The sequence below is a fragment of the Pelobates fuscus genome, chromosome 7 (genome assembly GCF_036172605.1).
Source record: "Pelobates fuscus isolate aPelFus1 chromosome 7, aPelFus1.pri, whole genome shotgun sequence".
In the NCBI taxonomy this organism is placed as follows: domain Eukaryota; kingdom Metazoa; phylum Chordata; class Amphibia; order Anura; family Pelobatidae; genus Pelobates; species Pelobates fuscus.
In genome coordinates this window covers 59,761,441-59,774,902 of record NC_086323.1, presented here as the reverse complement: position 1 = coordinate 59,774,902, position 13,462 = coordinate 59,761,441, and the positions used below count along the sequence as shown (strand labels likewise).

The 13,462-nt window shown below is 42.2% G+C and overlaps 1 protein-coding gene across 1 annotated transcript in view; it reads right to left on the bottom strand.

The window, feature by feature from the left end:
* PTBP2 (polypyrimidine tract binding protein 2) overlaps positions 1–10,698 on the bottom strand; it is a 48,405-nt gene extending 37,707 nt beyond the window's left edge. Inside the window, exons 1-2 of the mRNA XM_063428338.1 lie at positions 10,591–10,698; positions 3,140–3,170 (exon numbers count right to left, since the gene is read on the bottom strand). Coding sequence (XP_063284408.1) covers positions 3,140–3,170; positions 10,591–10,598 — 39 coding nt within the window. The 5' untranslated portion in view covers positions 10,599–10,698. The remainder of the gene's footprint in view (positions 1–3,139; positions 3,171–10,590) is intronic.
* Positions 10,699–13,462: the final 2,764 nt, after the last annotated feature.

Here is a 13,462-nt window from a genome sequence, read left to right as displayed (position 1 = left end):
TTCATGTAGGAAGAAGGAAAAAAAGGCAACCAAAAAAAGATCCAAGTGTCTTTGACAAGGGCCAAATAGTGATGGCTAGACGACTGGGTCAAAACATCTCTAAAATAGAAAGTCTTGTGGGATGTTTGCAGTGGTTAGTACGTACCAAAATGGGTGCACGTGGGGAGTGAAGGCTAGCTCGTCTGGTCCAACCACATAAGAGCTGACTGTAGAGCTGACTGTAGCTAAAATTGCTGAAAAACTTAATGCTGGCCATGACAGAGTGGTGTCAGACAGTACATTGCAGTTTGCCGTCTATGGGACTGCTTTGCGCAGACTAGTCAGAGTGCCCATGATGACCCTGTCCACTGACAAAAGTGAGCATCAGAACTGGACCATGGATAAATGGAAGAAGGTTGCCTGGCTGGGTGTTCATTGTTTACCTAGGGAAGAGATGACAGTAGGAGGCAATTTTATGCTGAGGACAATGTTCTGCTGGGGAACCCTGGGTCCAGGCATTCATGCGGATGTTACTTTGACACGTACCACTACCTAGAGATTGTTGCAGACCACATACACCCCTTCATGTCAATGGTGTTCGCCGAGGGAAGTGGCTACTTTCAGCAAGATAATGCACCCTGCCCTATTGCAAAAATTCTTCAGAAATTGTTTGATGAATATGACCGCCAAGAATTTGCCTTGGCCTTCAAATTCTCTAGATTTCAGTCTGATTGAGCAAATCCTATCCATGCAACTTGCAGAACTTAAAAGGAACACAAACATGTATTCCTGACCCAAAAGTGTTAAAAACCACTATGTAGCCTCCCTCCCGCCTTGTACCCCTAAATATAGAAACGTCTTACCTTTATTCCAGTCTGCTGCTGCTGGCTCTGCCCCTGACCTGCCTACTTGGCTGACAATATCAGAAGTGTTGATCTCAGCCAATCACAATTTCCCATATGAAACCATTAGATTGGCTGTAATTGTCAAGGAGACAGATCAGGGGCAAAAGACAGAACAAGTCAAACACAGCCCTGGACAATCAGCATCTCCTCATTAAATCAATGCATTTCTATGAGGAAAGTTTAGTGTTGTACACACTGCCCCAGGAAGCATCCCTAGTAGCCATCTGAGGAGTGGCCACTGGTGGTATCTCTGGGCTGTAATGTAAACACTGCCTTTTCTTTGAAAAGACAGTGTTTACTGCACAAAGCCTGCAGGGACTGATTTTACTCTCCAGAACAAATATAATACACTGTAGTTGTTCTGGTGACTATTGTGTTCCTTTAAAGGAAAACTATAGGTTAGGAATACAAACTTGTATTCCTAGCACTATAGCTCCCTATAGTGCCCCCTTTGCAGCGCAGAACCCCTTTATCACTTGTCTAAATCCAGCATTGATGTCCCTCTGTGCTGGGTCAGGTTCCGCCTTGGCTCCTCCTTCCCCCACTTCGAGGACCTAATGTACATGTGTGGCAAGCGCATTAGGTCAGCCCCATAGGAAAGCATTGTATAATGTTTTCCTATGGGGATTTGGCTGACGCTGGCTGTCCTCATTCATAGCATAGCATGAGGACATCCAGCATCAGTGAGGCAACCAAAATTTGCTTAACATCTTGTAAGTCCCTCTAGTGGCTGTCTGGTAGACAACCACTAGTGGTGGAGGCAAAATTTCTCAATAACTGCAATAATGCCTATTGCAGTGATAAAGGGGACTGGGACAGTACACCCAGACCACTTCAATAAGCTGAAGTGGTCTGGGTGCCAATAGTGTCCCTTTAAGGTTCTGCTACTAATGTCTTGGTGCCAGATACCATCCAACACGTACAGTGGTCTTGTGAGTCCATGTCTCGATGCATCAGAGCCGTCTCAACAGTACTATGTGGGACCTACACAATATTAGGCAGGTGTGTTTAATGTTGTGGCTGATCAGTGTATTTTCTATGTATTCTACTGCCCTCCCCCCCCCCCCCCCTCTCGGGCTCCCACCCCTGAGCGGTAGGTGGGGTCCATAAAGATAATGGGGGAGGCCTACTGTTCTCATTCTGTTAGTACGCAATTCAGCAGTTTTGCCGGCGTTCTGTCTAAATGACAGGAAGCATCGTGGGAACAGGGAGGAAAGCTAAGGATTGTGAGAAAATTGCTCTGACCACCGTAAACAAAGCACACTTTGCTCCTCCGCTGGTCATAGCTGGTCATGGCGTAGGAAACCTCCAGAAGAGAAATAGTCCTTACTTTGTCTTAATTTTTTAAGAAAACTAGAGCAGACAGGAAGAAATGAAGAACAGATCCTGAGAGAGGGAGAGAAGAGGAATTGATTGGGGAAAGGTAAGTTCAGCATTACAGTGCCGCTTTAAAAAGCCCTCTCTGAAATGTTAATTTTGTGTAACATTTAAGAATGTATAGCAATGATATATGCTGATGACAAAAAGACAAGATGAAGTCAAAATGCATAGACATTTGTGGCTATTTTTCAAATTCTTACTTACATTAAAGGAAATTGTACAATCCTACAGTGTTTACAATTTTAAGTACTATGCTACTTGCCAGGTCTCTAAAGTTATTCGCCATTGCAAGTCAGCAGGTGTACATTTCTACTCGCCAAGGCTAAAATTTCACTCGCCGATGGCTAGTATAAATTTAGAGACTTTCCCTCTCCTGTTGCTAAACAATGATGCCCTTTTTGTCATTTAAAGACCGATCTGTAACGAACACTGGAGGGTAAGAAAGAGGGGCGGGAAGGCGGAGAAACACACCTAGCTGAAAGATGTGCTCAATAATGCAATCTGGTACTATATACAAATATATAAGAAAGATTTAATTTATTAACTAAGTTGTGCATCTTTTTGTATATAGTACGATGTTGTTTGGCATTAAGGGATTCCTCTTTAAGATAGTACTCATACATGTTATGTGAACTACAGCCTTTTTCCAATTGATTTTGTTTAGTTACCATAATGCAATCTTACATAATTTTCAAAGTATTTTTTTGCTTTATTTGTTTTAAAGTGCTTTCTTGCTGGTTTAAAATAAATAAATAAAAACATAATTGTCAAGTGATGTCCCTTTAAATTAAATTTGTGTTTCACTGTACACACAGTCATGACTTATTTGTGTAAGAAATATGGACGAGGAAATTTCAAAACAGATTAGATCTTACCTTAACGCCAACCGCAACATCAGTAACAATGCTGTAGGGAGAAAAAAAAAAAAAAAAAAACGACAAACGATAAATTATTACATTAATACATGAATACTCTGTGAAAATTACAGCACTGAGTAACAAAGGAATTCATTTTGAGGGAAATTGAGCGTCAAAAAGGTGAATATCTTGCAGGCAAGAGTGAGGAATTTAAATACTGATGCCATATAAAAAACACAAAATCCTCGATGGGGGGCAAGTTGTATAGCATTTACAAGGGGGCTTGTGTTATGGGCATATTTGCATTATTACGTTCACATTACTGTTCTTTTGTACTTTGGCTTCTGCGCAAGCCTTCGAATTGTCTAATTCTTGCCTTACCCATTGTATGCAAAAATAAAGAATTTAAAAAAAAAAAAAAAAGGTGAATATCTTTAAGTATGTTTGATTACAAGCCATTAATATGTGTAGGGGCAATGGTCTGACATACTCAATAACTGTACTAGTTATTGCTCTCAGTAACTTTATTTTCCAAGTTTCTTATTAATGGAGTACTTCTGAACTAGCTTGCACGCGGTTATGACACTCCTCTGGGACCCTGGTCTTCGTCAAAAAAGTCTGACTCAGAATCAGTTGATCGCTCCCGCTGCCGAATAGCATAACAAACATTACAACAGCATGACTGCGCTATTAACATATCTTATGTTAATCATTCCAGCGACCATCAGAAATTATTGGAATCATGTCAAATCAAATGGTATGAATGGTTTTGTTTTACTTATTTTATTCATTTTTTATTGTTTTACAAAACCCAGCCTCAACTTGCAAGCACATTAAAAGACATTGCACACATTTTGTTTTTATGTGTATGTTGATATTTAATGCATGAAGTATGTTAAAGGGTTACCAAAACCCTTTTGTGAGGGTTGACCCATTAGATGTAATATACCCTATTTGGTATTATAGAGAAGGACCCCATCTAAAGGCGCTGTAAAACTTGTTGTGAAAGGTTTTACTTACCTAAAATCCAGTGCCGGAAGCAGTGCCCAATGATGGATTTTATGTAAGTAAAACCTTTTATTACAGATTTGTTTTACGCCCCATCCTGATGTCACTTGGGCTGTGCGCTGTTCAATCTCTTTGAGAAGCCTGTAATTGGAACAATTCCCTGTATCAGAGCGCATGCACGTACTTCAGGCTGGTGAGGGTGGGAGGCGGAGAGAGGGATTATTAAAATAAATACGCAATGAAGGTAGGGTGGGAGATCTATTAGAGTGCCTGCAAGGAGAAGAAGTTCATGTTTGTTGTCAGCATGCAGTGCATGCTGACAACAGATATCATTTATGTACAGAATTGACACTAGGCAGCCCGGGGCAGAGTTCTGGGCTGCCTAAGTAATGTGTGCTGGGGGAGCAACTAATCTCCAGCCAGCATACAATTAAGAATATCTCATACTATGTTTGATACTCCATAGCAGTGATGAAGGCAACCTTTGCTGTTCAAGAATGGTTTTCATCAAAAAGAGCCCGGGGGCATCCTGGCCCCCTAATAACTTAACAACAATAAGTTATGGTGACTGGAGTGTTCATTTATAGTACCAAAATATGATATTTAACCATAAAGTGAACCTGTCATGGTACACCTAAACACGAAAAACAGATGTACATTAAATACCATCCATTCTACATGCTAGCAGTATTGACAATTGCCTGCCTCTAGTGTAGTTCAAATGAACTGAACTGCCAGAAAGTAACAGGACCAGTTGTCTGATTGATAGTCAGGGCACTGTAACAAGGTTAATTCATATAATAAATCAGGGCTTGAAAAACTTGCTTGAAATCTAGGACCCAACTAAAAATATTAGGGGTCAGGTTCTTAAACGGACACTATAGTCACCAGAACCACTACAGCTTAACGCAGTTCATCTGAAGTCTATAGTCTGTCCATGCACGCTTTTCAATGTAAACACTGTCTTTTTAGACAAAAGCAATGTTTAAATTGCTGTCTAGTAACTTCTACAGGTGCTTTCTGGGTCAGTATGCACAAGGTGCAGCACCTACGTTCATCGTCTCCACGCTCTGCATGGAGGCGCAATTAATTCAATGCAACTCTATGAGATGTTGATAGGCGTAACGTGTTTTGCCGCACATGCACAATAGTCTCCCAGTGCTTGTCTATAAGGGGGAAGCATTGGATTGGCTGTGATCATAAAAACTGATTAACTCAGCCATAGAGGTGGCACCAGGCATGGCAAGACCAGCACTGTGTGGGGAAAAAAATGAGCAAAAACACCTTTCCGATATGATTGCAGGTCACCTAAACTCCTTGACACAGCAACACTCACTGACAAAGTATCATTTGTTTTATTTAAATGTGTCCACCCAGCAACCGTACCTTTTGGGAGAGCTGGAGTGGATACTGTGGGTCCAGTGTTGCTGCACAGAACATCTTCCTGCTCAGCCCTCATACTCCGGCTCCCGGCATCACTGCGGGGCGCGCGAGGGAGCAGAGCAGGGAGATTACAGCTCCCTTGCCGTCTCCACACTCAGAGCCGCCCGCCCACGTTTTCCGTTAGGGGATTTTGATAGCTCACCCATCCAACCATCTACCTCCACTCTCCATGAGCAGTCTGCAAGCCTGCCTCCAAACTCAGGGTATTTGTGAACCCTTTTTCACCTCTGGGGCTGAATGGGCTCACAAATCCCAGGTGCCAAGACAAATTTCCTAGTCGCCATGGTGACCTGGCACTTGGGATTTATTGAGCCCTGTAATAAATGTCAATATCTATTGAAATCAGCACTTTTTGTAAAGTAAAGAAAAATAGGTTTGGGGTGTCCCTTTAAAATTAATTTGTCACCTAGTTTAAAAAAATAAATAAAGTTACTGTACTTAAAAGTTAGCTATTAGTCAAGCTTTAGAAGAAAGAAAAAAATAAAGCCACCAAGATCACTCAGCATGCTCCACAATGGGACAGGTCACACTCTATCCTCGGCAGAGGAAGCTCCAGCCCTATTTGGGAAACTGGGACTATACGCATCTCCTGACAACTCAGCCAGCACCCACACATGGAATCCCAAAGAGCACTAAAGAGCCCAATCAGACCTCTCCATTAGGCCCGCACAGCACAGGATCTAGTAGCTACTAATAGGCTAATCGCCCAGCGACACACCTTAACCCCAACATATATAGCAGGTACCAGAGACACAGCTCACAGTTAGCCCCAGGTATTATTCCACTAATTTTTTTTTCCTGATTCACCGCTCCCATAACACAAGAGCTCAGACAGCTAGAGGTTGGGACCAACCAGCTTAAGATATACAATGATAGTGTTAAAACAATTGAACTACTGTTTCTCAGATTATTTCATTATTTCTTTTTCAAAAATGTTTTTACTTTTATGCCATACATATGTTACTAACTGTGATTACTTTGTTTACCCCTGCTGTTAAGGCATCTCTGTTCTCACAGCACAAAAGAAAAAAAATGTTAAAGGGTATCTATAGGCACCCAGACCACTTCAACGCACGGAAGTGTTCAGGGTACAGAGTCCCTGTCTCATTAAAGGGACTCTCCAGGCAGCCCCTGTTTACTCACCTGGTTCCAGCGCCGGGAGCCTCGTGAAGCCGCGCCCCCTATTTCATCAAAATGACGAAATAGGTGGGCGCGAGCAGGGAGCAATCAGACGCTTCCATTTGGAAGCGTCATTGCTCCCTTGTGCGCATGCGCCGCTTCGCCGCACATGCGCACAGACTTCAGAGGTCGGCATTCATGCCGCCCTCTGAAGTCCTCAGCGCACTACCGCGCATGCGCGCGGTGTGAGCGGCCGCGAGCTGAGCTGACTGACAGCCAGTTCGCGGTCTTTGCCCGCCCCCTCTCCTCTCTGACACAGTGCCTTCTCTCTCCTGTACACGTCAGACGTATTTTCAAACGTCTGACGTGTACAAGGCCTTTTTAGGGCCCTGCATGATAGGAAGTGCCTCTAGTGGCCGTCTGAGTGACGACCACTGGAGGTATTCCTATCAATCAATGCAAACACTGTATTTTCTCCGAAAATACAGTGTTTACATTGGATTGCCTGCAGGGAGCTATAGATCTCACATGAACAAATACATTAAGCTGTAGTTGTTCAGGTGACTATAGTGTCCCTTTAACCCTGCAATGTAAAACACTGAAGTGTAGGGAAACTGATTGCATTGCATGGTTAAAGGAACACTATAGTCACCTAAATTACTTTAGCTAAATAAAGCAGTTTTAGTGTATAGATCATTGCCCTGCAATTTCACTGCTCAATTCACTGTTATTTAGGAGTTAAATCACTTTGTTTCTGCAGCCCTAGCCACACCTCCCCTGGCTATGATTGACAGAGCCTGCATGAAGAAAAAACTGGTTTCACTTTCAAACAGATGTAATTTACCTTAAATAATTGTATCTCAATCTCTAAATTGAACTTTAATCACATACAAGAGGCTTTTGCAGGGTCTAGCAAGCTATTAGCATAGCAGGGGATAAGAAAATCTTAATTAAACAGAACTTGCAATAAAGAAAGCCTAAATAGGGCTCTCTTTACAGGAAGTGTTTATGGAAGGCTGTGCAAGTCACATGCTGGGAGGTGTGACTAGGGTTCATAAACAAAAGGGATTTAACTCCTAAATGGCAGAGGATTGAGCAGTGAGGCTGCAGGGGCATGTTCTCTAAATGTCTAAATTGAACTTTAATCACATACAGGAGGCTTTTGCAGGGTCTAGCAAGCTATTAACATAGCAGGGGATAGCTGTGTGCGTGGCCTAATGCTTGCCACGCATTAATTTGATGGATCGCCGTGATGTAGCAGGTGGAAGAGCCTGATCCAGTACAAAGGGACCTCAGTGTGGTAATCAGGTAAGTGGAAAAAAGGGTTTTTAATCCTTTTATGACCAAAGGGTGGCTGCAAAGGTAGAGAGACACACTATATAGTGTTATGAAAATAGTTTTGTATTTCTAACACTATAGTGTTCCTTTTATGAATATAATCCCCATGGTGCCATGAGAGGGAGCACCATGAATGCACAGGTGTGCACTAATCAGTCATCATATTTTGACATTGCTTGAAACAAAAAGTCCAGTGTTTACACCAACTTCCACTATTCTACTCATTCAAGTGAATGCTGGACAAAATGTCACTTTCAGTGAAGTTCCACACACAAAACACTTAACCTAAAGGAAAAAAAAATGCCATATCTGAGTACTCTTAGCAGGACACACATCTAGGGGTGATTTACTAGAAAGTGATTACCGGTACATCAGCTTTCCCCTATTCGCATTTTGTGTCATCATGAATGACGTGGCTTTATGAAACTGCAAGCAGCCTACTGAGAGGGTGCTTGCATATCCAAAATAAACAACAAGCTAAACAGTCACACAGCTTTCCGCTCATGATTGCGAATACCACTCACACATGCAGTTTAGCATCCAGCACTTCTTTAAGATAAGCATTTGACTAGTGCCATAGTCATCAAGCTTGGAGTACATCAGAGCAGGTGAATCACACTGTTGTGAAGAGGCCGTCTTGGCTATAAAATAATTGTAATTTAATAAATGTTTTTTTTTTGTTTTTTTTTAATGTTCAAGGCAAAACCAAACAAAAACAGAAGAAAAACAAAATAGCCCATAACTTATAAAAGTTGCCATGGCAGCCCCAGATAGGTTTAGATGGTCTCTTTAAGCCGTACTCTGTAGCAGAAAGTAAGTACGCATCGCATATGTTTAAAAACAAAAACTATAGTTCCACTAGATGTTAGTCCTCTTTTAAATGAACCAAGTACCATAATCACTACATCACAATGAAATGGTTATTGTACCAGGTACCCTTCCCCCTCCCCCGTTGTAAGTAGTCAAACTGTTTCAGATCAGTTTGAAGTCTTAACTAGGCGACTCCATGAACTACTTTTTAAGAAGAGCCGTCAGCTCCTAAGCAGAAGCTTCCATTAGCTCTCCTGAGCTAACCATTGCAAAGCAATAGGCAACACTGTTTGTTACACATTATTCTTCATGAGTCTTTTGACAGAAGGCTCAATTATCTCCGTTATGCAGTATTTGCTACAGCAGAAGTACTTGTCCCTATTCCTTTTCTCCATCAGAACAATGTAATGTGCTGACTGCACTCCCCGGCAGACAGCCTGGACACAAAGGACCTATTCCATATGGGTAAAGCATCAATCTACAAGCCTCCCTCAAAACATGAAAAGCTTTCCGTCTCCAACTATTGTTTTATTAAAATAGAAAGAATGGTACTCTACTAAAATGTGAAAGAAGGGTAAACAAAGCCACAGCTTGCAAGTGCAAAAGCAATTTTATATATATATATATATATTTAAAAAAAAAAAAGTGTACAGTATAAAATTTTTAGCTCAATCTGTACCGAGGGATGATTGTGGTGCAAGATATAACAGTATAAAGTACACCAGACCAACAGAATGACAACATTACTGTTTATTTTATATTTAAGCTTTTCTTGTATCCTATAAGAGGATCAAACTTTCTAAAATTGCTACTACATGTGCCCGAGAGCCAGAGAGATGAATTACTTGCTTATAGCAACATTTAAAAAAAAAAAAGTGTTTCAGAGAGAAACTTTCTTACTTGGGGGGGGGGGGGGGGGGGGGGAGGAATACCCATGTTATCATTAATGTCACTGCCAGAGCAAAGGTGACCAACAAGGTAGATAACAGCTGTTGTGAAACTAAACTCCCCCAAGGGAAAAAAACAAACAAACGTGCTTCTACCCTTTTGTCTCTATGTTTAGCAAAATATATCTAATCTCTAGCACTTCAGGTGATGTGTGAACCACCAAGTCCTATGGTACTCCATAACAGCTGGCATGCCACAAGGCTGGCTGAGCATGACTGGAGCTGCAGTCCAGGGCCATTGTGGAGCACTAGGGAAGTAGACATGCCTCTTCCAGAACAAAGGCAATAAAGAGCAAGGCCTGGGGCAGGTTACAGGCCCCTTCCTGCGATACAAACTATATCAGCATAGGTGAAGTCAGAGAAGGAAGCCCCCCACAGTGAACATATACCCCAGCCCCCCAGGAGAGGTGACAGAGGCTAGAAAGCCTGCAATGTAATAACAGGTTTATAACAAGGTGGACCTGAGGGAAGCCGGATAGAGGGGACGGCCTCAAAATGGAGGCCTTTTCTTGCAGCCTCCCTCCGGCTCCCACATTGCACTTTCCCGCACGTCACAGACAGGATGTATTAAGCGGCGAATGGGGACGTTAACGGGGGTCCCGAGCGAGCTCACGGCAGATCTAGTCTCCCTCACCCCCCCCCCCATGTCTCAATTTCCCGCCATAACGGGGCGGTGTGTGTGTGTCCCCCTCCCTCCCCTCAGCCGTGTCCACGTACATCATTAACAGAGACCTGCCACCCGCTCCCCTCCTCTGTGACGGTAAGTATTAAAAAGCCGGTGAGGGCGTTGCTCTCTATACATACCCGTCCATTGCCGGTGAGGACAATGCTTCCAATTACCGATCCTGAACAGCACTGCCACCGTCTCCACTCAGCAACAAAATGGCGCTCCCCAACAGGACGGAAATTGCCGAAGATGGGGCTGAGCCGAGCGTCGACACTCGGCGGAAACGCACGAGCGCCCGAGCCAGTGCCTGGAGAGTCAGACAATGCTGTGTGTGTGTTTCAGTGTGTGTGTGTCAGTCTGTCTGTGGCTGCAGACGGTTGAAGTGAGGAGAAGGGAGAGAGAAATGTTCTTTGCAATTGCACACACAGACTGCTAGACACATTCATTGCTCAATAAAAAGAAATGGAAAAAAAAAAACTACGAAAGACTGGAAAAGTAAACTTCTGGAGAATAGACAGACACTGTCATGTTTCTGTCTGCTGTTTCCTCTCATCCTCCCCCTTTTATTATCTCATGTGCAAAGACAAAACCTGAAATGAACAAAAAAAAATCTGTGTTGTGTTATTTCTCTTTTAAAATAAAAAAAACATAAAATGTCTCACTCTTTAGATGTGGGACGTATTATTGTAAATGTATAAATTATATAGGGAGAATTGTACGTCGGTGAGAAGCATTCTTTTTGTTAATGTTAACATGGGGGTTTATTCCACGAATTGGGAAATGTGGATAACATGCAAAGGGATTGCAAATTTAAAGGAACACTATAGTCACCTAAATTACTTTAGCTAAATAAAGCAGTTTTTGTGTATAGATCATTCCCCTGCAATTTCACTGCTCAATTCACTGTATTTAGGAGTTAAATCACTTTGTTTCTGTTTATGCAGCCCTAGCCACACCTTCCCTGGCTATGATTGACAGAACCTGCATGAAAAAAAAAACTGGTTTCACTTTCAAACAGATGTAATTTACCTTAAATAATTGTATCTCAATCTCTAAATTGAACTTTAATCACATACAGGAGGCTTTTGCAGGGTCTAGCAAGCTATTAGCATAGCACGGGGATAAGAAAATCTTAATTAAACAGAACTTGCAATAAAGAAAGCCATCTGATGACATCTGCAGGGTAGCAACTTGGTCATCTCCTATGACGTTCATCAAACATTATAAATTGGATGTTGCATTTCCTTCCACCTCGTTTGGCAGAGGTGTTTTGTCTTCTGTGTCTTTTATTAACTAAATTTTGTTATTCAGCTGTATTGGTGGGTATTTATTATGTCCTATCTGTTTTATCCTCACATTTCATTTAAAATTTTAGCATGGTATTAACCATAAGTGATGCTGCCATGATTAGCCCAGAATAAGGAAGATTTATACAATACTTACTGTAATTTTAAGAAAGAAAGACGTATTAAGAAATGAAAATGGAAAAATAACCTTTTGCAAATTTCTTTTTTATTAAGAACATTTTCAATCCACAGGTAAAGAGTGGTGAGACACCCAGGTCTCCAAGAATGTTTAAACAGAAAAGACACGTAAATCTAGGAAAAATATTCATTTAGCTCATCTAAAGAAATTACTTTCAGTTAGCTAAATGGTTGACAAAAGTGGGGAAGTATCATTTACTCTTAAATGAAAATGTTGTTTTTGGTGTCAGGTAAAGTCCACTTTCATGCAGTGGTATGAGGAATCGTTTGAAAACACAAATGCATTTCTTTTTTCACTCTAAAATTATTTGCTACTTTTTTTTTCAGGTAAAATACTTCTATCACTCTTTCAGATCCTTCTGGTGTCGCTTTTCATTTCGTAACGCACATTTTAGTGTTTGCATTTGAATTGTGCTAGTTCCTGAAATTAATTTTAGTCTGGATGTGTAGACTTTTTTTTTTCTTCACTCCTACTCTTAACCTTGATTGTTATTGAACACGCCATATGTTTATTGTCACTTAGATCATTTGTTGCTAAGGAGACATGTGGACATTGAGTAGGAAGCTGGTTTGATGCCAGATTTAAAAAAAAAAAAAAAAAAGAACACATAGTGAAATTCTGAAATATAGCTGTAGCGGAGCTGCAATATTAAAATCCACTATCTCCGCTGGTACAGTAGGTAATCCACAGTCAAGCCCTGAAAAGTAAGGCAATATCCCAAATCCCCCAGTAACCAGACGAAACACAGTTCTGGGAGTCAACTGAGGCTTTATTCACAGGCTTCCAGTATTTATGCAAGTCCCCATGCAAGGGGTTTCCAGACAGAGGTTCCAAACAGGGGTAATACAGTGGGGGACTACATGAGGGACTTCACATTCTGGGCATTTCTCCCATCAGGCACTGCTGCACGAGAGGGATACTCCCACTGGGATACACCGTTAAGTGGATTATCCCTCCGTGCAGCAGAACCGGCATTTCACATTTAAATCTGTAACTTCCACATAATTCACCTGATTTGCAGGAATGGACGTTCGGTAGATAGCTGGGGTCTGGGGTTACATTTCGTGGGAATACCGCTCAGATCCCAGCTAAAACTACCGAACGCTGCACGAAATACACTTTGTTATCGAGTTCAGTTTAAAACCACCGAACACCGATGGGGAACCTGGATGGGACACGGGCGGAACTCCCGAACGGCCTAGAAGTCCAGCGGTGTTCGTGTCGTCGAGTAGCCGTTTTCAGTTCCAGGCGCTCGACGACCAAACACCGCTGGTGGGACAAAGGATCCAAGATGGCCGACCGCCACGTGGTCGGTAGTCGAACGACGGCCACATAGGAGAGCCCTTAAGTACCGATTGCAACAATGTTGCAATCGGTTAACGAGCGCCACACGTTCCTCTATGGGTGGTCTACCAGGGGGGGTCCGTATTTGTTTCATGAACAGCCCAGACAGTCGCTGTTCGTGAAATGAACTACATGAATGCTAGTGGCTTATGGCTGCTAGCATACAAATTCTATAGGCAG